This window comes from Halichoerus grypus, chromosome 4 (assembly GCF_964656455.1).
Source record: "Halichoerus grypus chromosome 4, mHalGry1.hap1.1, whole genome shotgun sequence".
NCBI classification, from domain to species: Eukaryota; Metazoa; Chordata; class Mammalia; order Carnivora; family Phocidae; genus Halichoerus; species Halichoerus grypus.
In genome coordinates this window covers 5,585,321-5,609,511 of record NC_135715.1, presented here as the reverse complement: position 1 = coordinate 5,609,511, position 24,191 = coordinate 5,585,321, and the positions used below count along the sequence as shown (strand labels likewise).

Sequence of the window (24,191 nt, the reverse complement as noted above, 5' to 3'; positions counted from 1 at the left end):
TCATGTGTCTTTGTAAATATGTGTATTCTGTCGTTATTGAATGAACTGTTCTATGTAAGTTTTTTAGGTCTTGTTGGTCTATGGTGTTCAAGAATTGTAATTCCTTGTTACCTGCTGTCTAGCTCTTCTCTCCATTATTGAGAATGGAGTGTTGAAGTCTCCAAGTACTATTATTATAATGTTTACTTGTCCCTTGAATTCTGTCAGGCTCTTGTTAGATGCATACATATTTAGAATTTTTCTTTTGATGGATGGATTCTTTTATCATGACAGAATGTTCTTTTTGTCTCCAGCATCATTTTTTTTAAGGCTTTTTCTCTGATACAGCAATTCCACTTCTCTTTTGGTTACTGTTTACATGGTATATATTTTTCCATCCTTTTATTTTCAACATATTTGTGTTTTAATCTAATGTGTGTTACTTGGAGAGAATATATAGTTAGGTCATGCTTGTTATTTTTTGTTTTTTTTTTCTTTTCCCAATTCATTCTGCTTTTTAATTGGAGTGTTTAATCCATTTGCGTTTAGTGTATTTACTAATAAGGTAGAAGTAATGTCTACTTGTATTAGTTCTCTAGGGCAGCTGTAACAAAGAACCACAGACTACGTGGCTTAAATAATAAAAAATAATTTCCTTAGTTCTCAGAAGCTAGAAGGCCAAGATTAAGGGTTAGCAGGTTGGATGTCTTCTGAGGCTTCTCTTTTTGGCTTGCAGATGGCTGCTTTCGCATTGTGTCCTCATATGGTCTTTTTCTGTGTATGTACATCCCTCCTGTTTCTTTTGCATGTCCAAATTTCCTTTTTTATAGACACCAGTCAGATTGGATTAAGTCCCATCCCAATGGACTAATTTAAATTAATCAGCTCTTTTAAGAACATATCTTCTAATACAGTCACATTCTGAGATACTAGAGGTTACGGCTTCCACACATGAATTTGGGGGAGGACAGAATTCAGCCCAAGACATTATCATTTTGCTATGTTTTTTTAAATGTCTGATGTCAATTTTCTTCAACTGTTCCTCCATTACTGCATTTTTTTGTGTGTGTTAAATAGATGTTTCTTTGTGTACTATTTTAATTCCCTTTTTGTTTCTTTTATTATATTTTTTGAGTTATTTTCTTAGTGACTTCCTGAGGATTAGAATTAACATCCTAGTTAATAGCAATCAAGTTCATATTAGTAACAATTTAAATTCAATAGTATACAAAAATGTTGCCTCTACATAGCTCCATTGCATCTTCCATCCTTTGTGTTATTGTTGTCATACAAATGACATCTTTACACATTATAAACCCACGGAAACAACTTTATAATTATTATTTTATTCAATTATCTTTTAAATCAGATAGAAGAGAAAAGAGCTATAAACCAAAAATGTACATTTAGATTGCCTTTTATATTTAGCTATGAGTTACCTTCGCTGATGCTCTTTCTTCTTCATGTGGTTTTGAGTACTGTATAATGTCCTTTCATTTCAGTCCAGTAGACTCCCTTTAGTATTCCTTATAGGACAGTTATGTTAGTGAGCAACTCTTCCAGCTTGTTTTTCTGGAAATGTCTTAGTTTCTCCTTCATTTTTGAAGAAGAGTTTTTCTGGATACAGAATTCTTGGTTGACAATCTTTTTCTCTCAGCACTTTAAATATGGCATCCCACTGTATCTGGCTTCCATGGTTTCTGATGAAAAACCAACTGTTAATCTTTTTTTTTTTTTTCCTCCAACTGTTGATCTTACTGAGGATTCTGTACATGCAAGGAGTCACACTTCTCCCTTGTTGCTTTTAAGATTCTCTTTTTGTCTTTGGCTTTCTACAGTTTGATTATTTAAGTGAAGTGTCTAGGTATGGATGTTTTTGAACTTATTCTACTTGGAGTTTGTTGAGCTTCTTGGATGTGTATATTAATGTTTTTCATCAAATATTGAAAGTTTTCAGCCATTATTTATTCAAATATTGTTTCTTTCTCTTTCTTTCTCTCTCTCCTTCCAGCATTCACATTATGCCTCTGTTGATAGGTTGGATTGTGTTGCACAGGTCTCCAAGGATCTGTTCATGTTTTATTGTTATTATTTCTCTCTCCCCTTCAGACTGGATAATTTCAATTGACCTATCTCAAAATTACTGGTTCTTTCTTCTGCCAGTTCAAATCTGCTGTTGAGACCTCTAGTGAATTTTTCATTTTAGTTATTGTATATTTCAGCTCCAGAATTTCTCCTTGGTTCCTTTTTATAATTTGTATCTTTTTATTCATAATCTTTATTTTGTGAAACACCATTTTCATACTTTTCTTTAGTTCTTTAGATGTGTTTTCATTTAGTACTTTGGTTATATGTATAAGAGCTGATTTAAAGTATTTGTCTAGTAAGTCCAGTATCTAGGCTTCTTCAGGGAAGGTTTCTACTGACTGCTTTTTACAAGATGTGTATTGGCCATCCTTTCCTTTTATAGAGTTGTTGTTGTTTAATGATTTTATTGAACTAATTCTGTAAAGTCTCTGTTCTTTGTTTATGACCACTGAAGTCTCTGCTCAGTTAGCTTAGTGGCCAGCTAATGATTACACCAAGATTTCCTGAAATGCCTTGAATGAATAACTATCCCATCCCTGTCAACAGGCTCTGAGCCTCCTGGAGGGTCTAGCTTCAACACTCCAGGAGACAGGTTACTACTCTTTGATAGCTTTTACTTTCTGTTTGTGCAGAAGCTCAAGGTCCACCAGAGGGGAGATATTAAGGCTTACTCAATTCTTTCCTAAACCTGTCCACAGTACTGCCTATGCAGGTGGACCTCTTGATTTTCAGGAATATGTCAGAGTTCTTCAAAGATTCTACATACATCTCGGGGCGCCTGGGTGGCTCAGTCGGTAAGCGGCTGCCTTCGGCTCAGGTCATGGTCCCAGGGTCCTGGGATCGAGCCCCACATCAGGCTTCCTGCTCGGCAGGAAGCCTACTCCTCCCTTTCCCACTCCCCCTGCTTGTGTTCCCTCTCTCACTGTGTCCTTCTCTGTCAAATAAATAAAATCTTTAAAAAAAAAAAAAGATTCTACGTACATCTCATTCCCTAGATTTTCCCATAAGTTTCCTGATCAGCTTCTCATTTGCCTCAACTGTATCACTTCCTCAGGCAGCCACAATGTTAAGCAATTGTGAGTAATTGTTTTTGAAAAATGTTCTGGGAAGAGATTGTTTTTGGTGAGTTTATTTTGACTGTCAAATGAAGAGAAGCTTTACAATTTAGGGTTCCCATGGAACTTCTAGACAGGTCAAACAATGATAATTTTCTGTGAAGGGGGATTTTGGGGTAATTCCAAATTCTTTCTGCACCCACCAGTGGTGTCCAGGCTACTGGTTTTCATGGCTATCATGATTGCAAGGCTGTTGGTTTTCAAGGTTCCTGCAGAGATAAAGAGTAAAGGATGGAAATAGAGCAAGTTAAAATGCCCAAAGCTCACTGTTCTTACCGAGATTCAGCTGTTTTTATTGAACAAACATTCTTCATATTGTTGCAAATCTTTGGATAATTTCCACAGTTCTGACAAAATTGATTTTGATAATTTTGCCAATGTTGTCATTGCTTTTATGGAGAGGCAGATTTTCAGAGGCTCTTGCCATTCCAGAAGTGACTCTCTGACATTGTATTCTAATGTGTAAATATTATCTTGTTTCCACTAATTCATTCTACACATTAGTCCAGTGCTTCTTTAAATCTTTTCTGTTGTTGTTGTTAATGTCAAGGTAACTATAAAATCCAATGGATCTTGTATGTTTTGAGTTCAGGAGTATTGGGATTTTGCATTAAGAGCTCATTGGTAGAGTCTCTTTGGCAAAGAGTTACATTGCAATGAAGGCATATTTTGGCATTGGCTTCCAGCCCCGGGACTCACATTTTTGGTATCTGATCAATTATTAACTTTTTGAGCAGAAGCATTGGTGGATGACATGGTAGAGAGACCATATTTTTCTTGACACAGCTGTGAGCTCTATTTATTTTTCAGGTACTGTTTCATCAGACTCCAGCAGGTTCTTAGTAAAACTATGTCAGCATACACAGGGGAGAATGGAGCTCATTTCTTCTTAAATTATAATATTGCTGTTATAATAATTAAATTAAAAGACAAATGAAAGCAAAAGCTATTTAGTAATGGATTTTAAGATTGTAAAAGAAATTTTCAAAGAATACTGCTCTATTATTTTACATTTTAGCAAATAATATGCAAACACATATAACATTATGAGTGGGAATTCAATCTAATTAAACCACAAATAGTAATCCTCATACCATGAATTATGTCAGCCATAAGTGACAGTCAGGGATGCCAGGGAAATCATTCTCTATCCCTTTTGCACAAGTTAAAGCATATAATGAGGGAAAACAAAGGGTCGAACTGGGTGTCTATTTCCAAATTGCTTTACTAATGTATGATTTTATCAAGGAGTTGAGTACTATCCCTTTATATCTTGAAGAATGGCCACAGTGGGAGAAATTAACTCTTTGTGTGTATGTGTGAGGAAAACGTTCTGTGTGCTTCTAAAGCTATGCCAATTTTAACTCAAATTATTGGGGTAAAAATATTAAGAACTAAGTTATATTTATTGCCATTTATGGATTTGATAACTCCTGGTCTGTGGTTCTTTAAAAAACTGGAAAGTTTCCTAAAGAAATTTAGGTGACTTTCTACTTGAAGGTGAATTGTCATATTAAAAAGAACAACAACTTGGTACGTTCAGGTGCTAAATGTAGACTCTTCTCGGGAACACATACACTTTCTATTTTATACATACCCGTGTGAGCACCTGCTCCGTGTGTGCCATTGTGCTATGCCAAGGACTGAGGGTGTAATAGCAAACCAGGTTGTTCTTTTCCCCATGGAATTCTCACACGCTGGGAGAAACAACAGAGCAAGCAAATGCATTGCGACCAGCTGCTTTTGGTGGAAGGCTCAGAAGTAAGCAGGGCACAAAGGACTGAAGATAAGTACAGTTGGGTTTTCTATGGGGAAAAACCTAGACAGGTTGCATGGAACATGGGACGTTAGCTAGAGGTGAGGCAGGTGTGTTACATGGGATCATCTATTTTGGAGTTCTAGACCTGCACTATCCAATAAAAATATAACGTAAGCTGCATCTGAGCTACGGCAGCCACATTAAAAAATGTGAAATAGAAACCAGTGAGATAATTTTTAAAATATGTTTTAATTAAGCCAGCATATCCAAGATATTACCACTTAAACATATAATCAATATAAAAATTATTAATGGGTATTTTGTACTCCTATTTTTACTAGCTTTCAAAATGTGTGCTCTTTATAACACTCCCCAACTTGGGCATGGAATTTTCATTGGGAATAATCAATCTGCATTAAGATTTCATAAAATTAACAGCTAAAAATTAAATTTAACTGCGCAAGTTGTTCCAAACATACTTAAAGTTTTCTCATGACCAAATAAAATATCTGCTTTTCAATTTAAATTTAAATTAATGAAAATTAAAATGTGAAATTCAGTTTCTCAGTCTCACCAGCCACATTTCAAGTGTTTATTTTTGTTTTTTGTTCTTTGGTTTTTCTTAGAGAGCTGGCTCCCTCTTGAGCAGGGGGAGGGGCAGAGGGAGAGGGAGAGGGAGAATCTTAAGCAGGCTCCACACCCAGCATGGAGCCGACAGGAGGCTCGATCTCATGACCCCGAAATCATGACCCCAGCCCAAATCAAGAATTGGACACTTAACTGCCACCCAGGTGCCCCCAACCCCCGCAACTGTTTAATAGCCACACTATTGAGCACGTGAAAGGTTCAGCTCAGGTAACTGGCATAGGTCCTCTCCTTGAGCTGGCAAGGTGCTTAGTTGATAGTGGATACTGGGTAAGTATTTGTTGAAAATGAAGCAGTTGGGACCCAATCAAGTTAAATGACATGCTCAGCATTCCCCAGATAATAAAAGATGGTGAGGATGAACTAGCACCCAAGCCTCTTGCTAACTAGTAAAATCCTAGAATCCTATCAGTGTTTAGGTTTCAGAAAACGAATCCCTGAAATAGTTGCCAAATCCGCTCAGTTCTTGAGTTTGGAGAGAGAACTTCAACAGGAAGAGTTCAGTTAGCAAGTACCCGCATTTACACTATTAAAAGCTAGGAAATGCAGTAATAGTAGAACAAAGGAGCAATGCACTTCACTTAGCCTCTTTTACCTACAAAGCATTACTATGGCTCTGGGGAGAATCTAATATGAGTCTGAATTGCATCTTCCTCTTTAACAATGAAAGTCAGCAGAAGTGTGCAAAAATGTGTGAAAGGGGTTTAGATTCAAGGTTGGAGCAGAAGCAAATGATCTGGGAGAGGGGGCGGGGTACTGGCTTGTGCAACTGCCTTCAAGAGAGGTGGTTACAGTTCAGCTTGTTGGCTTCCTGGAGGAGCGAGTAGGAACCAATCGCTTAGCCATACTTAGTTATGGAACTTTAAGAGCTGGAGAAAGCCGCCGTCAGTCTGTCCAGGCTGCTGTGACAGAAAAACCATACACTGGTGGCTTATAAACAACGTAAATTTATTTCTCACAGTTCCAGAGGCTGGGAAGTACAAGATCAAGGCCCTGGCAGATTGGGAGTCTGCTGAAGATCCACTTCCTGGATGGCTGGTCTTTTTGCCGTGTCTTCCTTCACAGGATGGAAGGAACTGCGGAGCTCTCTGGGGTCTTTTTAATCAAAGCACTAATCCCATTCAATAGGGCTCCACCTCATGACCTAATCACCTTCCAAAGGCCTCACCTCCTAATACCATCACCTTGGGGGTTAGAATTTCCACATATGAATTTATGGGGGACATAAGCATTCAGTCCATTTGACATAAGCCTGCAGCTTACATTTGGATTGAGAGTTTTTCCTGGGAGAAATATATGATATGATGAATGGAAGAACTAAGTCAGGAGGCTTCCTTTATTTGTCGTTCCTACATTGAAAAATTGATTCCACTCAACTTATCAAGAACTCTTCCTTTTAATTTTTCATTTAGAGGGAGGACAGTTACGCAAGTACAATATCATTAGCTAGAAATAATTTTTTTTGGTTTATCAAACTTTATTTGGTATGATTAGAATATTAGTTTTCATCAGAATTGGGACGAAAACAGTCAATAACAAGACATTGCATTTAAACAAATAGGGCCTTTTTCAAATGAACTACCTTATAGAAAGCCTGTCGAAATGTTTAAAAAGGACTGCAGGGTTTTTGCACCACGCATATTTATTTATTCAGCTTTTGGAATGTTTGTAATTAGAGAGAAAACATTACCACTCCATAGATGGATACATCTCTAACAAACACACCCAAGACAAATGACAACTACCATTTGGGGTCATATAGTCTCCTGCTCTCCTCTGGGGCATCCATGACTCCATATGAATGATCCCCTTATGGTTGTCCCTGTTGATGTCATCGAGAGGGACCCATCTGTGTCAACTCATATTCTTTCCAAACTTTACTTACTTCTCTACAATGTCACGCTTAATTTCAGCTTTGTAATGAATTATTTTGACAAAGAGATGGCAATGAGCTTTTTTTTTTTTTTTTAAAGATTTTTATTTATTTTTTGACAGAGAGAGAGACAGCGAGAGAGGGAACACAAGGAGGGGGAGCCGGAGAGGAAGAAGCAGGCTTCCTGCCGAGCAGGGAGCCCGACGCGGGGCTTGATCCCAGGACCCTGGGATCATGACCTGAGCCGAAGGCAGTCGCTTAACGACTGAGCCACCCAGGCACCCCTGGCAATGAGCTTTTAAGAGATTAATGGGGGGCGCCTGAGTGGTGCAGTCAGTTGAGCAACCGACTCTTGGTTTCAAGTCAGGTTACAATCTCATGATCGTGAAATTGAGCCCGGCATCTGGGTCCACACTCAGTGCGGAGTCTGCTTGAGATTCTCTCTCCCTCTCCCCCTGCCCCTCCCACTCATGCTCTCTCTCCCTCTCTCTCCCATAAATAAATCTTAAAAAAAAGAGAGAGAGAGAGAGAGAGAGACTAATGGAGGCTAAACCATGGTACTATTATTTTCAGCATTATGACGGCTTCAGCTAGTTGACATTGAGTTTTTTGCCTGGGAGCAGAATGGTATACCCCCCGAATGTCTAAATCATCCTGACCTCTGATGTGTTAAAAATCCACTGTATTGGTCATTAAACAACTGTCTACAAGAATGGGAGCGATGTTTAATGGAAACTTGAGGCATATTTGGATGCTGACATGAGTACGTTTTGCGAGTAGCCAAAGTCTTGAAAGTTTCCTGAGCTTGCTCATTTAACTTCTCCCAATTTAACAAGCATGGGTTTCTTCAACTTTTCAAGTGCATATTTTGATATCTACCATGAACTAAAAATAACTCTGAATGGCATGCACTTAAAATAAATGGTTGTCTCCTTAGTATAATTAAGGAGATCAGTGTCATCCAAAATCCTCATTTATTTCAGGGAAACCTAGACAAAATCATCTACTTAAGTAAGGTATAGTCTATAAATTAGATTAATTTGCTAATATGCATTTAGAGTGATAAAAATTCTGAAATTTAAAATTGACATGGAAATCAGTCTTGATAATGCTTACTGAAGTAAAACTATTCTACGGAGGAACTTTTTGAAGTTATGAATGCTTGGATTTTGAGTAGAAATCTGCTATAATTGCAATTATGGCATGTGTATTGATGGAAGTCTGCAGTTTGCTGTGTAGAATTTTCTTCCCTTATACTTGAACTGTGTGTGGAGGGGGTTTGACGAATGTTCTATCCTGACCTGAAGTGACTCCCCGGATGATGCCAGGAGCCTGAGTATAAGAAGTGCTGGGCTTGCATTTGGCCCATGTGGACATGTTCAGGAGAGCCAGCCCGTCGAGTTGGTGAGAAAAGCACTGGGCTTTGTGAGCCAGAATGCAACTTGAAAATATATAGACATCAAATACTGCTATCACTGGTATTAAACACGAATTTTTAAAAATCTTTGCTTTCATGAGGTACAGGGAATAAATAAGAAAACCTGCCAAGAGAAAAAAAAGTCTAAAGTTAGACCCTGCATTTCTTATCATTTTAAGCGTGTAACCTCTCACTATCTCCTTTTTATTTAGAAGCAGACAGATTTACTTGATTATGGGTAGAGAGAATCTCTCCATAGCTTAGAAAATTTGGGAACTTTCAACTCTATTTTGAAGCAAATATCTTATTTTTGTGATACAACAGGAATATTATACCTAAGCAGACATTGATATAGTAACATCTTCTTTAACTAACATCTTTAAGGAATCAAGTCTTCCACATACACGAATTTTCCTGATAACAAAAGCTTCTCTCTTTGAAATAAAATGAACTTAGAAATTTCTTCATTTTTTGTCAGACATCAATTTACGAGGGCATTTGCCCTTCTCAGCTAACTACACAGAACTAGTAAACGTTGTTTAACTTTTCCTTGACGGCTTAGGGACATTTATAGAGAATTATAACTATAATAATATTTTCAGTCCAGTGTGCCTTTAAGTTTAGCGCACATTAAGAACAAAGTTGGAGCCTGTCAGAAATATATATTCTCAGGACCCTTTACAGAATTTCTTATTCAGTAGTGTGGAATCTTCATCTGTGATAAGCTTTCCTCCTGGTTCCTCCTGATTCTGGCCCAAGCAGTCAGGAGACTCACACGGGGAGAAACCTCTGCTTCGAGAGCATCATTCAGAAAACGGCAATAATCGGGGTGCCTCGGTGGCTCAGTCGTTAAGCGTCTGCCTTTGGCTCAAGTTATGATCCTGGGGTCCTGGGATCGAGCCCCACATTGGGTTCCCTGCTCCGCGGGGAGCCTGCTTCTCCCTCTCCCACTCCTCCTGTTTGTGTCCCCTCTCTCGCTGTGTCTCTCTCTGTCAAATAAATAAATAAAACCTTAAAAAAGAAAAAAAGAAAATGGCAATAATCATAACAACCAAACCTCATTGTCAAGTGCTGTTCTATATTCTTCCACGAATTAGCTCATTCAGTGCTCATAGCAACACTATGGAGTAGGCATTATGTTCGTCCCATTTTTCTGATCTGCAACTGAGCACCAGAAGGTGGAAATGTCTTACTAGATCTCCTCACCACCAAGTGGCAAAATTGAGGTTCCAAGCCAGCCCTCCTGACTCTGGGGCTTGACCGTCATGTCACATGCTCAATTCAGATATGCAGAGATAAGTCTTTTTCAACATTTTATGGAGGTATTGTCTTCCACTCTCCATTTCTGGTTCTTGGAGGGTCTGCTAAAGGATCAGACTTACCAGCCGGAAGACCTGATGTCCGCCAGGTGAGAGGGACCCCCGCTGGGTGGGGCTTGCTGAGAAGCATTGCTGCAATTAGCTTACCGCCCTCCCCTTTTTCATGGACAGATCTTAATCACGGACACAGCAGGAAACCACATGGCCATCTGCAAAGGAAGTGGGCCCATAACATACAGGAACTAGGCTCTGAGCAGCATTTTAAATTAATTATATTTAATGAGTCATTTTTCTAAGTATATTGTATAATACTGATTATATAATAATAATATGGACTCACTGTGGAAACTGAAAAAAAAAAACAGAAAAGGATCATGGAAAATGTAACATGCAAACTAGTCAGAGATGATACTCCTACCTTTGGAGTCTCTTTAAGGTGGTTTCCATACATATTTACTCATAAACCTGCAAATACATTTTGTGTGTTTATATGTAAATATGCAGGCATTATTTACACATATAACGCTGTCATCTGTATTATACCATTTACACGATTGAGATAAAGCTGCACATAATATTTTGCATTATTCATTCTTCATTTTAACATTGTTCTATGAGCATTTTCCCAGGATGTTAATAATTTTTTAGAACTTTTTCTTTTCCATTAAAATTGCAGGCATAATTTTCAATCATGGCTGTAGTTTAATTTGCATAAATCTGAACCTGTTTTTGAATTTATCTTGTTTCCATTTTTAGCTATTATAAATAGGGCTGGAAGAATCATCTTTGTACACCAGTTTTGTCTGCAGCTTGAATTGCTTCTTTAAAATGGCATGTTAGAAGGGGAGTTACCTTGTTACAGAGGATAACTCTTCTTAAGGAACTTAACAAATATTTCCCACATTACTTTTCAGAATGGCTCTACGGCTTTATGTGTCCATACCCAGGACGGGAGAGACAGACTTCACCTTGCCCCGAACTACTGCATGCGCTCAATACAATCATTACAAATAAATATTCCCTTGTTTAACAATTAAAATAATATGTCTTCTATTTCAATTTGCAGTTCTTTGATTACTCCTGAAATTGAAACTTTTTCCCATATATTTCTTAGCAACTTGTTTTTCTTCTTGTGTGGCTACTCTATAGTTGTTTCCTCGTGTCTTTTTCATTTATCTATAGTCTCATCTTACATATAAATTGTGGCCATGTTTTCTATAAATATTGTAAGGGAACTCTTTTAGGATTGAGAGGGAGCTTAAGGCCCCTGATTTCATGATAGCGTTTTTGGGTGGCTAGAAGTGTTCTGATTTATTTCTGAGCTCTTGGCTCTGTTAGAAACAGTTGACGCTAGTAGCCTAGTAAAAGAATAACTTAATGTAAAGCATGAGATATATATATATATATATATTTTTTTTTTATTATTATTATTATTTGAGAGAGAGAGAGAGAGAGAGCACGACCACAAGCAGGGGGAGGCAGAGGGAGAAGCAGACTCTCCACTGAGCAAGGAGGCCAATGTGGGGCTCGATCCCAGGACCCGGGGATCATGACCTGAGCCAAAGGCAGATGCTTAACCGACTGAGCCACCCAGGTGCCCCTAGCATGTTATATTTTGTACTGAATGACAATTGAAGGTCAGATTGATTTTTACTAAAACCATTGCTTTTCCAGAAAGTTTTGCAGAGATTCAAGTTTTTAACTTTCTCTTTTATTTCAGCTGTATGGTTTCAGTTTCTACCTATTTTGTACCCCAAACCCCATCTCTGTTTACAATACAGAATATCAAACTCAGAGAAGATCAATGGCTTGGCCAGGGTATCATCAAGTATCCATCTTCAAAGTTTTTACTTTTGCTATTACATCGATTTCTTTAATATTACAAATAAGATCCCCTAGTATGTGCTTCGGCATTTTCTGACAATTTAAATATATGTTTTAATAGTATGACTCAACCTTTTATAGAAACATTTTACAGAATTACTTTTAAATAACCATAGAAGAAATAAATAGTCCCAGGCTTACAGTTGCTGTGGAGTAAGTAAGAACAGTGGTTGGTTCAGACTGACTTCCGGAGAATTAAAATCGTACACCATGAAGCCCCACACTTAACTCTGTAATTAAAAATTCATTTCTGGGCGCCTGGGTGGCTCAGTTGGTTAAGCGACTGCCTTCGGCTCAGGTCATGATCCTGGAGTCCCGGGATCGAGTCCCGCATCGGGCTCCCTGCTCGGCAGGGAGTCTGCTTCTCCCTCTGACCCTCCTCCCTCTCATGCTCTCTGTCTCTCATTCTCTCTCTCGCAAATAAATAAAATCTTAAAAAAAAAAAAAAATTTAAAAATTCATTTCTTACTTCGGTAAAATAAAATAAAATAAAATATTTTATTTCAAAAGGAGAAAAGGAAGAAGAAGAAGAAGTAGAGGAAGCTATAGCAGCGAATTAACTAACTTCCATAAAAGATAGTAAAATTCTCACTGGTTCCAGTTTTACAAATTTATCTCAAAGTCTTATATGACTAGTTTTTCTACTTAAGGTGAAAAAAAAAAAAGAAAGAAAACACAAACTAAAGGAAACTACAAAAAAAATAGTGGGGGAGAGACATCAAGGTCTTAGTAAAGACCCTAATGGCTTAAACAATTCCTAAATTAGGGATAGGAAAAAATAGGAAAATTAAACAGCTTTTTCTGAAGAGAGTACATTCTTAAAAACTCCACACCCAAAAGAATGGGTTGTATGCAGAGATTTTTTAATAGATCTTATTAAGGTGAACGCTGCCCTGTATCTATAAACCTAGTGACCGAGGTAAATAGCCAGGGCTGCGGGTTAGCTCAGACGGCCAGAGAGCACATGACCGTCCGCAGTGATGGAGCTGTTCCCCGCCTAAGTTCATTACTCACACTCTGCTGGGGCCCCGGAGAATGTGGACCGGCCAGGCCGCATCTTGTCGATCTCACAAAAAAACATCTTGTGACGGTTTCAACATGTTTCATTGGGTGATTCAGCCCAGGTCAGGCCATTCCCCACTCCCCAAGCCCGCCCTTTCCCGGGGCACCAGGCTTAGCACCACCAGCTGCCTCTTTGCCAAAGAAGAGGTGCTTTGGAAGGAGAGGGTGCAGGAAGATTTGAGTGAGCAGTTACTGTTATTCTTTCCCCTCTGAAAGCTGGGCCCCCTTCTCCCCAGTGGGTACAGAACTCAGGGACTCCACCACCCCGTGGGTCTCTCACTGTCTTTCCCGGACGCCTGGTGGCCTGTGTCCAGCCAATGCGTCCCCTCCAGGGAGAAGAGACACCCCTCTGTTTCTTACCTGGTGGCGCTCTCCTCCCCTCCGAACCCCCACCTCGGGCGAGTTCCCTTTTCTTATCTATTCAGAGGACCAGAAAGTGCTCTCGAGAAGATACCAGGGCTCTTGCTCTTCACTCTCACATCACAGTACTTGTTGGAAGGATTCTTTTTGAAAAGGTGCTTCTTATCTTGTTTTACTTTGAAACTCCTTCAAAGGAGAGTTCGGACCCAGGCGGCAGCCAGGCAGATGTGAGATAAGTTCTGCGTTGGGAACCGAGTTCTGAGCTGCGGGAGGCGAGCGGGAGGGGGCGGTGTGCGGAGGACACGGTTTCCCACTGACAGGAGGAAGGACAGGACGGCCACCTCCGTGTCACCTTTGCGAGACCCTTCTGGATTTTTGAGGAGGAATTGCTGGTCAGAAGCTTTTGACAATTTTTCTTTTTCTTCCTCAAATCAGGCTCTTTTACTAAGATTCACGTCTCTTTTTAATTCTTTAGGAACTTTGGTTTATCTAAAAGTCTCTGTGGTGTCCTTGCACAAAGTTTTATAAATTAAGGTTTTTTTCTTTTTTCTTTTTTTTATAATTATGTGCCAGTGTGAGTAAATAGGGTATTACCCTGGCAATGATGTTTTCCTAAAGATTAAAGTATATATGAAGTGAATATATTTTAATAAGATCCTGATAATTGTCAGCATCGACACACTTAGCTATACCATAGCGTGGCTAAGGGACAGTGAGAAAAATTAGTTTTATCAGCCCTCAATAAGATATGATCCTTTTAGCTTATATTGCAAGTTATCAGAGCTCTGCTAGATCTTGGAAATGCAATTCGTCCAGGAAATAGTTACACAATGTTGTTTCAAGGTCGAATCTATTAGTTTGGGGTTTTTAAATTTTTTTCCCCTCAAACAATAATGAGGGATTTTCTTTTCAATTCTTACCACAGAAAAGACTTCTGCAAGAAATGAGTTCTAAAAAATGGCCAACTTACTTCATTCCTATTAGTGGTTAAAGTTAAAAAAAAAAAAAGCCAGTGTGACTAAATCTTGTTACTTGTTAACTGAAAGTAGACACATTTGAGTAGGAAAGGAAAATTTGCCAAAGGGACGCATTTTGGTGGCTGACCTGACCCACCGAACCTTAGGTTAGTGTGTTGGATTCTGTCTTTGCTTTGAATTTAAGCATCTGCGGGGAGATGTGTGCTGATGATCTCCAGTTGGGAAGAGCTCTTTGCCAAGTACCGGGATGACACTGCTCACTCACAGTGTGGCCCGTGGGGGTTGCCGAGGGTTGACAGAGGAAAGTTGCTTGTGCCATGAGCTCAGCCTTCTCTGGAGTCATAGCAAGGAGTCCAGCCAGGACCCAGACATGATTGCTTACACTTCCCCTATCATGGCCAAAAAAAAAAAAAAAAAAAAAAAAGAGAACCCCAGGATCTTGTGGGCATTAAGATGAGTAAAGCAACAAAGTCTAATTCTCACTGCGATTTTAAGTTGTTTTGCACGGTTTAGAAATTTTGGCAGCACATTCCTAAATGGGACTAAATACGAGAGAGGCAATGCTAAATTGGTCCTCGCAGAACATCCCAGCAATCTTTCCCCAGAAAGTCCCTTGTTTAAGTAGAATTTGGAAGCACCGTTTTTGCTGTTTCTGCAATATTAAAATAATGTGAGACAAGCAGGCTGGGGGAATTTTGGAGTTCGGGGTCAGGGGTGCTACCATTGTACGTGTAGCTTAAAATCCATCACGGTAAAAGTGTGGATTGAACAGGAATTAATTCAGAAAGGAATTAGAAAGCCTGGCATGTTTTTACAAGGTGTTTCAAATTGATTGGTTAATCCTCATAACATCTGGAGTGAGGAATCACAGAGAGTAGCCCATGGAAGCTGCAGCAAAAACTGGGATGAGAACCTAGCCAGTAATTAGCCCATTACACCCAAGAAAGTGGTGAGGGGGTTTCTTACACTGTACTTGGTTGATAGACTGTGAGTGATACTTCATTTTGGGGGAAAATGAACTTGAAATATGTTCGGCACAATTAAGGGAGATCTTAAAGCCTTTGCATTCTGAGCAAGATAAGCAGAATGACTTCTGAGACTGTTTCATCATACTCTTTACATGGAAACATTTTCCACTTCTCTTTATTTACCCAACTTCTATCATCCTTGAAAGATGTCCTCAAATTGTCTCCTCCATGAAGTCCTTTCAGCTTATAGAAATAGCTATGATTTGCTGTGAAATGCTTTATTTCTCCTTTTCATGAAAACTTCGTGAACATTTGGAAAATAAAAAGAGCTGGGATTTAGAGCATTTCTTTACTAATAAAAGTCAGAGTCAGAATTCAACCTCATGAGTGCTCTGAGCTAATGCAGGTGTCTTCAGAAAAGACGATGCCCGCCCCCCTCCCCCGCCATAGTGTATAATTAATCTACCATTTCATTCCACTTTATTCATCATTATTTAAATATTTTAATATTAATCTTACAACTTATCAATATTTCAATTTTTCAAAAGGAGAAACTATGGTTATATTTCTTTTTTTTTTTTTAAGATTTTATTTATTTATTTGACAGACAGAGAGAGATGGTAAAAGAGGGAACACAATCAGGGGGAGTGGGAGAGAGAGAAGCAGGCTTCCCGGTGAGCAGGGAGCCCGATGTGGGGCTCGATCCCAGGACCCTGGGACCATGACCTGAGCCGAAGGCAGACGCTTTAACGACTGAGCCACCCAGGCGCCCCTATGGTTATATTTCTAATGAAAACTCGCTAGTGGTTGGCACAGGTTAACCAAATATATATATTTAAATACTGGTAATTTGACTTTACTATTTTAAAAAATGGAGGAAAATGTCGTAAGTGCTGGGCCAATGTCATCCTTTCCTCAACTGGAATGACCCCTGTGTGGTGTGGAATGGAGAAACTCTCTCTGCGCCTGGTCCCGTTCTGAACCTTCTCAGTGTTCATGGAATCTTCACTCCGGGTCAGCGAATAATCCTTGAGGGGCTGTATGACCTTGTGTAGAGCCGGGTGCGGAAAGAGATAACTTTATTGAGTAAATACATGTTTGAATGCAGAGACAACCCTTACACGAGGCTACTATAACAGAGAGAAATCTTTTCTCTCTGTAACCAATCAGCATGCATCATTAGAGCGAAATTTCATCTCCTTGTAGAGAAATTTCCGGAAAACTCAGCTTTAATAGGGGCCAGTGTATGACTTCGCTCTTCTGAGATTTCTATTTTGCTCATGAATGTGTTGATGGTCATTTTCACTTCTTCCTTATTTTTAAACGGAATTTACCATGTTTACCTCCAAGTGAATTTTCTTTCTCTGGCGAGATGCTATTTTGGTTGGTAGCGGTCATCTTTCCCTATAGAAATTCAAAATCTGCTTTAGTAAGAAAACATCACGAAGGGCTTCATCTTGAGAACTAGAGATGATCTCGAAGAATGTGGTTAATAATACAACCAAAGTCACACAAAGTAGCCTCTCCCAGAGCCCCAGGTAAAGGCTGTTGTGAGTCCCTCGGCACCGGTGTGTGGGGGCCAGGGGGGCATTGCTGTGTTAGGGTGCTGGCCGCTTCAAGGGGAGAGGAGAGGACCCTGTATCTGCCTGGACAGCAGAGAGAGCTCATCTGCTTCACTAAGTTCTAAAAAAGGCAGTGAAGGGAGAAATATGCCAAAATAATACCATGACTCGGGGCACCTGCCTGGCTCCGTCGGTGGAGATGTGACTCTTGATCTCGGTTTGGGGTTGTGAATTCAAGCCCCACGTTGAGTGTAGAGATTACCTAAAAAATAAGGTGTTAAGAAAATATAATACCACGACTCTACTACTCTCTGTACATCTGATACCACACGAGCAAAGGGACCCAGGAGATGGCTCAGCACTTAAATGCTTAAAAATCAGAAATCGCTAGAGCTCGAAAAGATTGTCGAAATCTTTTAGGTTGGCTCATGTTTGTTTGCGATTGTCTCTTCCTGCATCCTGCATGAGAATCCTGTAAGGTCTTATGATTTTGATATGATTCTGACATAAGGAGAACTAAACAGCCTTGATTCAGAGTACTGGCTTTGTTCTCTCCTCGGTCCATTCATCCAGCAAACAGGCATTAAAGGACCACTGTCTGTCAGTCTCTGTACCACTACTTTCCAGGGGCGGAAGGGTGAATAAGTCAAGGGCTTTGCTAGCGTTGGAATTCCACATGTAAACATTTAATTCGGATACCACAGAATATTTGTTAAGAGATGGGTGTTTATAAAATGCTATGGAAATGCAGAGGAGGGGATCTTTTCTCCTGCTTGACATAGTTGGGGAAAGTCAGAAGAGGTGGCACTGGAATTAAGAAAGCTTAGAAGATGAGTAGGTGTTCATTAGTTGGAGAAAGGAAGCAAAGGGGAATGGTATTTCATACAAAAGGAAGAGGTGAATTACACAGTGAGTTCACAGGATAATCTGGTGTTGTTTGAAGGTACATGGGAAAGTAGAAATGAGATTTCTCATTAACCTAAGACATTACTGATCATCCCTGTTGCTATGATTTTAGTGTATCAGAATACTACATGGCCCATTTCTTCTTTTCGGTTTTGAGCAGGAAGCAGTACTCATTCCCAGAATCAGAGGTGTGTTATGTAAACAGCCCTGGGTAGCCTTCACAATAACCTTGTTTTCCCTGACTTCGGTAAACAGGAACCAAACCCTGACACATTGTCAAAAGCAAAGACAGCGGGTTATCATCACACTCTGCAAATACAGAGCATTTTTATCCTTTTATCTTTGTAAAAGAATAAAGAATAAAAATTGACACATTTCCTAAATAGTTACTCTTGACACTGGAATCTGTTACATGTCTCATCTCCTCTTTCTAACCTTTTGGAAACCACATCTTTAGTTAATGTTTGAATTTCGATTTTTACACATCCTATAGAAAGGGTTCTACCGTTCCATTTGACATTGAACCTCAAAGTTTAAGTTGATGGTAAAGTCATCAGAATTTCTGAGAAAACGCATTTAGCGAAATGGAGACAGCCCCTCATAGAGCTGAAGAAGTTTCAAGAGCTCGACCTTAAGAGAGTTGTGAAAAACATGATGGCTTTTAAGGACAAGTAGCAAATTTAAAAACATGAATAAAGTCCCAGAACATTTCTGTAAGACATACTAGTACACTTGAGAACCATTTGCATCTTATTTTTGTGTTTGCATTTTCTCTTTGGAAATACACTTGGCAAAGTGCCGGCAGAATGGTACGTAGGAAGAATAATTAAAACCATTGTCTGCCAGACTTTCCTTCACTTAACTGAGCCATTCATTCCAAGTAGACTCAGTCCTCTTGCTGTGGGACTTTTGCAAAGGTCAGGGTTCTGCCCGACAATACTTTTTATTTAAATAGAGCCGCAAGTTTATTTCTTTATCTTCCTTCCAACTTTCAAAAGCCCCAAGGATTTCCAACTTCCTCTAGGGCTCAATCTTTTGGTTCCTCCACTGGCACAAAAACTTTACATTTGTAAGGCAATCATCGGTCTTCACCCAAAATTGGACGTGCCAGCTTGTTATTCCTTCTTTTAAATGCTATTTTCAAGGAGCACTATAGAAGTGGCAAGAGAAATAGGGTAGCTGGGAGATTTTCAACAGAAACAAAAAATTAAGAGGTGTGTAGGCACCACACTACCCACAGAAGCCCATGGCTGGAATGATTCCCACCCAACCACAGTCCTTACGTAGGAAGAAATCTGGGATTACCTCAGTTCTCCAGTCTGCTTTCTTCACATAGGGCCTTCTATTTGTCCTGTCTCTTGTTAGTTGTGGTCTCTTCCTCAATCCCTCTTTTTTATTTTCTTGTGGAAACAACTGTACGTAATTTCACATCTGTCCCTCAGTTGGGTCCACCATTGCTCCCCAGACCATGGTCGGCCAGTCTTACACTACAGGGTGGGGGAATGCACTCAGCCGTCTTCAGTGCCGTGCTCAAACACGTTAGCTTGCTAGAAAAGGAACCTCTGGTGTTTGTATCCATTTTCCCTCCTCCCGTGTTCTCATAAAAATGGAGGCTTTCTCTCTGTCCATTTGTTTATATCATAAGGTTCTTGGGGGCTGTTATCCTCTTGGTTAATTTTCTATAGCAGCTAACTACTTAGGCACTTCCAGGATATCAACTATTTTATTTTAATTTTACTGGTGAGCAAGACTCACTGTGCTTAATCGAAGCTTAACATTTTTCTTGGGTCACTCTAAGTGAATTTTAAGACCTGCATTTATTAGCTCCTTGCAGTAAGCTGGAAAACATCCTTTGCGTAAAATCACCTTTACCTCGCTTACACATCTTTGTTTGCCCTTCGGATTTTCACAGAAATACAACAGTTTTCAATTCCGGCAGTTGGCGCTTTTTGATCCAATTCGTACTTGATTTGAAAACAGCGAATGACAAAGGAGGATTTGCCAAACCAGGATCGTTAGTGCCTCCCATTAGAAATCTCATTTAGGTAAGGTTTCAAATATTTAAAAGATGCTGTCATAATGGAAAAGATCTGACAGCAAAGTATGCATTTAAACAAAAGAGGTTAGAAAGTTTTAAAAGTGAGAAAGTCTGAGAAACAGGCATAAGAAGTATCATTCTGGGAAGAGTATCTCACAAGAGACCATCAATGAGCATCTGTTGACATTTCTTTGATATTCAATTCCATTCCTAGAAAAGGAACTCTTACACCGGTGTGTGATGGGCTGGCTACCATTTTGTTTATTATTACCATTTTGTCACCAACAATTTGTTCTTCACTGTCACCTCAATTTTTTTTTTTTTGTCACCACAGCTGAGTTTATTTTCCTTATTGACTTCTTAGATTATTCTTTTCCAAAAGTATTATTTTTCATTCATCTGGGATATATTTCATTTTCGTAGATTGACTTGATAAGACACCTTGCCCTGGAGGCCAACATGAGGCACTCTGAACTGTCTGAGGTGAGCTGCATTATTCTCTCCTCATGTGCAACTCTTCTCCATGTTCCCTAACTTTATTATTTTTGCCTTAATGCCCTTGAGGTCCATTTTTTTTTTCTTAGTTGATCCATGGGTGAACAACTCTACTGCTCTCCTAGGAAAAGCTTTGCCTAGAGCTCTTAGGTCATTTCTCAAAGGTCACCTACCAATGACACGATGCTAGACAGTGTGATTAAGCTAGAGTCACACTAATGAACTTTGTGTAGCCAGGAAGGAAAATAGCTCGACTTTCCTGACACAAGAGAAACACAAATCCTCCAGAGAGAAACTCAAGAGGAGAAAGCTTTTGGGCAGTACACACCTCATTGCAGAGAAGTTGAAAATGAAGAGATGTTTGTCTGGGGGCAGATTTACTGAAGTTTTTCAAGCACCAGAGCTGTACCTTGATTGGAAGACTTTGGAAACTTCCTTCTACTTGATTTAAGTCACCGTGGATTTAGACATAAAGACTGATGGTTAGTCTTTGGTGTTCCAGTGTTGGCTGGAAGGGCATCCCAGTGACCATTTTTACGTCCTCTAAAATATATAACTAGTTATCAAGTACAGCTACGTTTGGAAGCAAAAGTGACATTTGAGGGGGGAAAAGGCAGATGACCTAGAAGAAAGAGGTAAATGTAGATAATGCAGAAATGTCTCATTTCTCTGAGGACTTACTGTAGTTGGTTGGGGTGCACTTAAACTGGAAATGTGAATGTCTGTATGGTCCTGCGGCAACTCAGCTCCCAGGCCGCATTCCATGTAGCTGGTTTCTTTGCTTTAAAAAGCTGAACTAAGGTAGGACCAATGAAGGCATTGCTTCTTCTTCATTACTTTCAATCTGAATATAATTTGGGTCAGTTCATCTTTCTAATCTTTACTAAGCAAATGGACAATAATTATTTTACTCTGTAGTTGTAAGTTTTCATGAAAAAGATAAAGGTATGTACAATATAAAATAATGGCACAAAAAAGACTATTTGAGTAAGTTAGCAATGTGACTGGGTATATTATTGTGACCAATTCATTTTCAAGATAGTCCCCATTTATATCCAATACAAAAGGGAGTTAGAACGATGACCATCTGCTTTGTGACACAATGAAGACTGGTTGGAATAGAAAAAAATTTGCTTAACTAAAATGTTTCCATTATGCTTCTGTGTAAATATCCAACTCACACCTGAATCTTTCATTGACACAGTATCTTCCATGCTCCCCGAGATTAACTGGAACACATTCTCACTGCTCCAAATCAATGACCAAAATATAATTTTAAGAAGGGAGAAGGAGAACATAAGGAATGAGATGGGTTGCAGCTGCCTGAACTTTCCTGATCTTATTGATGTTGTATAGCCATACATTTAATTTTTTAATTAAAAAATCATTGTCATTTTGCAGATTTGGATATTGAGGCTTTGGAATAGAGTATCCACCAAGTACAACAAATATTTTTAAGTATTTTTGTTATGTAAGGGGGAAAGGATTTTTTTTTTTCTTTAATTGGCATATCTCACAAAGTCAGCAGAAGATCTTTCTGTAAGGACAATCAGAACTTCTAAGGCTAAAGGATAAAAATAAAAAATAAACCATTGGGAAACAAATCAAAAGGGTCACTAACTGTATTATATAAAAGATTCCTTTAGTAAAGGGGCTAGATAGTGAAGCAGGCAGGCACAAAAGCTCATGTGACCAATGTAACGCTCAAACAACACGTGTAATTGTCTGGTAGGAAGAACCTCCTCCGAGGACATTTCTCAAAGCATGAGCGGTGTAAGGTGTGTGTGCGTGCGCCCCCGATGTTGGCTCTTGGTCAGGCTTCTCCGTATGGAAGATGTGGATGTTGATGCTACTTTGTCAGCGGCGGGAGTACCAGCGGCAGAATTGGGCTTCCCTTCTCTCTCACCGCCCAAATCTGGGAGGGCAAGGTGTCACTAAGCAGTTGGTTGTGATCAGATTGCGTGAATCTAGCGTAAGGTGGAATGTTGAATAAATGGCGAGGCATTTTAATTCCACGTTCCATGCCTTGTGGTAGAAAGTTGAAAAGTGAAAGACTGTTGTGAATTTTTACTTTTTCTCCTGAAGGGTATTTAAGACCTTTGTTCTCAACAATTCCAGGATATTTACTGCCTTGAGGTTTGTTGCAAATTCACCCATTAATGCTCCTTTGAAATCTTCTCAAGAATCCAGAGGAACTTTCAGCTCTTAGTTTAGGTTCAACCAGGGATGCAGTAAAAAAAAAAAAAAAAAAAAAAAAAATGTAAAAGCCGGCAACAAATGTGGTGAGAATTAAAAATAAGCAATTTATTAATCATTTCTCTTTACTTATACTTAACAATTTACAAAAAACAAGTTTGAGGCATATTAAATGTTAAAGCATATCTAAAACAGAGCGATTAAAATATAAGGAGAACAAAGCTAAGGTGACAAAGAGAAATGATATACCTTAATACTGTTGAACAGCAAACTTAGATTCTATGAGGATCTAGAAAGTATGTTTTAAGGACAAGATTAAATTAGATTAGATTAGAGTTGGTCTTTGTCAGATGAAAGGCAAAAAAAAAAAAAAAAAAAATTACTGCAAAAAACACACACAACCAAGTAGTGAAACATATTTTTTGAAACATATTTTAATTGATCTAATTTTACAAAGAATGTTTCATATATGACTCTTAACAAAAACAGATAGTTTTATATTTTGCAGGATTATTTTTGACTATGGTTTTGTAGGAGAATTTCCTGCCTAGGTCAAACCCTATCATAATCCACTCTTAAAGCATCATGTTTCTCTCCTTCAAAGTACTTAGCAGAGTGGTAATTTGTACGCGAGCATTTTCTGTATCTTGCAGTCATTGAATGTAAGTTTGATGAGAATAGAGGCCAAATAAACTTTTGTTCAGCATTGTATTTCAGACACAGGTCTGGCATAAAGCATAAACTCAGTAAAGGTTTGTTTAATGAGTGAATTTTTCTGATGAAAGCCTTCTAGACTATCCCTTCAAACCTCAGGACATTATATTAAATTTCAACTTGTGTTAAGAACTTTCTCTAAGAGAGAGAAGATAATATAATCTAGTTGTTTCGGTTTTGATGATATCATTTTTCAGGAATATGGCTTAGACAATCCAGAGGAACGGGTAAATCACATGCCCCTTAGATTGTCCCTTGAATTACCGGGTATCTCTGGTAAGTTTTGGCAGATACTGGCCTATAGGAATTTATAGTTACATTTTCTGAAAACAAAATGCTTGAACTGTAACTCATTAAAGAAAAATCAATACCAACATTAAAATGGAAGAGTGCACTTTTTTTTTCTGTAAGAACTCAGAGATCTGAACTGCCTGCTTGCTTCGATGGAGAGCTGTATCCCTTCCCTATGAGACAATGCGGTGCCCTGAATGGGGACGGGACCTCAGAGCCAGTCAACGGTGAGTTCAAGTTCCATTCTGCCATTTAATCTGTGAGACGTTGAGCAGAATTTCCTAAGACACAGGTTCATTAATTGTAAGTGGAACAGCGATGCCTGAAACTCCTGAGAATTGTTGTAGAGATACGTGACAATGAATGAAAAGTGTCCAGCACATAGTAGGTTAATAAATAGAATTTTTTTTATGAATTTTTTTTGGAGGTCATCTAGGTAATCAAGCTGACTAATGACATTCAGCTTCACCAAAGGTACAACTAATGCATCAGGAACCAAGATGACTTCTGGGGTCAATAATATGTTAATGACAGTTTCCAGAA

The 24,191-nt window shown here is 39.0% G+C and overlaps 1 protein-coding gene across 3 annotated transcripts in view; it reads left to right on the top strand.

The window, feature by feature from the left end:
* LOC118518013 (uncharacterized) overlaps nucleotides 1–24,191 on the top strand; it is a 187,478-nt gene that overhangs the window by 127,134 nt on the left and 36,153 nt on the right. For 2 of the 3 annotated variants that reach the window (XR_013446853.1, XM_036064418.2), the window contains exon 5: nucleotides 23,769–23,875. The exons of the other annotated variant lie outside the window; for it this stretch is intronic. Coding sequence is in view for 1 of the 2 variants with exons in the window: in XM_036064418.2 (XP_035920311.1) it covers nucleotides 23,769–23,875 (107 nt within the window). In the remaining variant the exon portion in view is untranslated. The remainder of the gene's footprint in view (nucleotides 1–23,768; nucleotides 23,876–24,191) is intronic. 3 annotated transcript variants of the gene reach the window in all.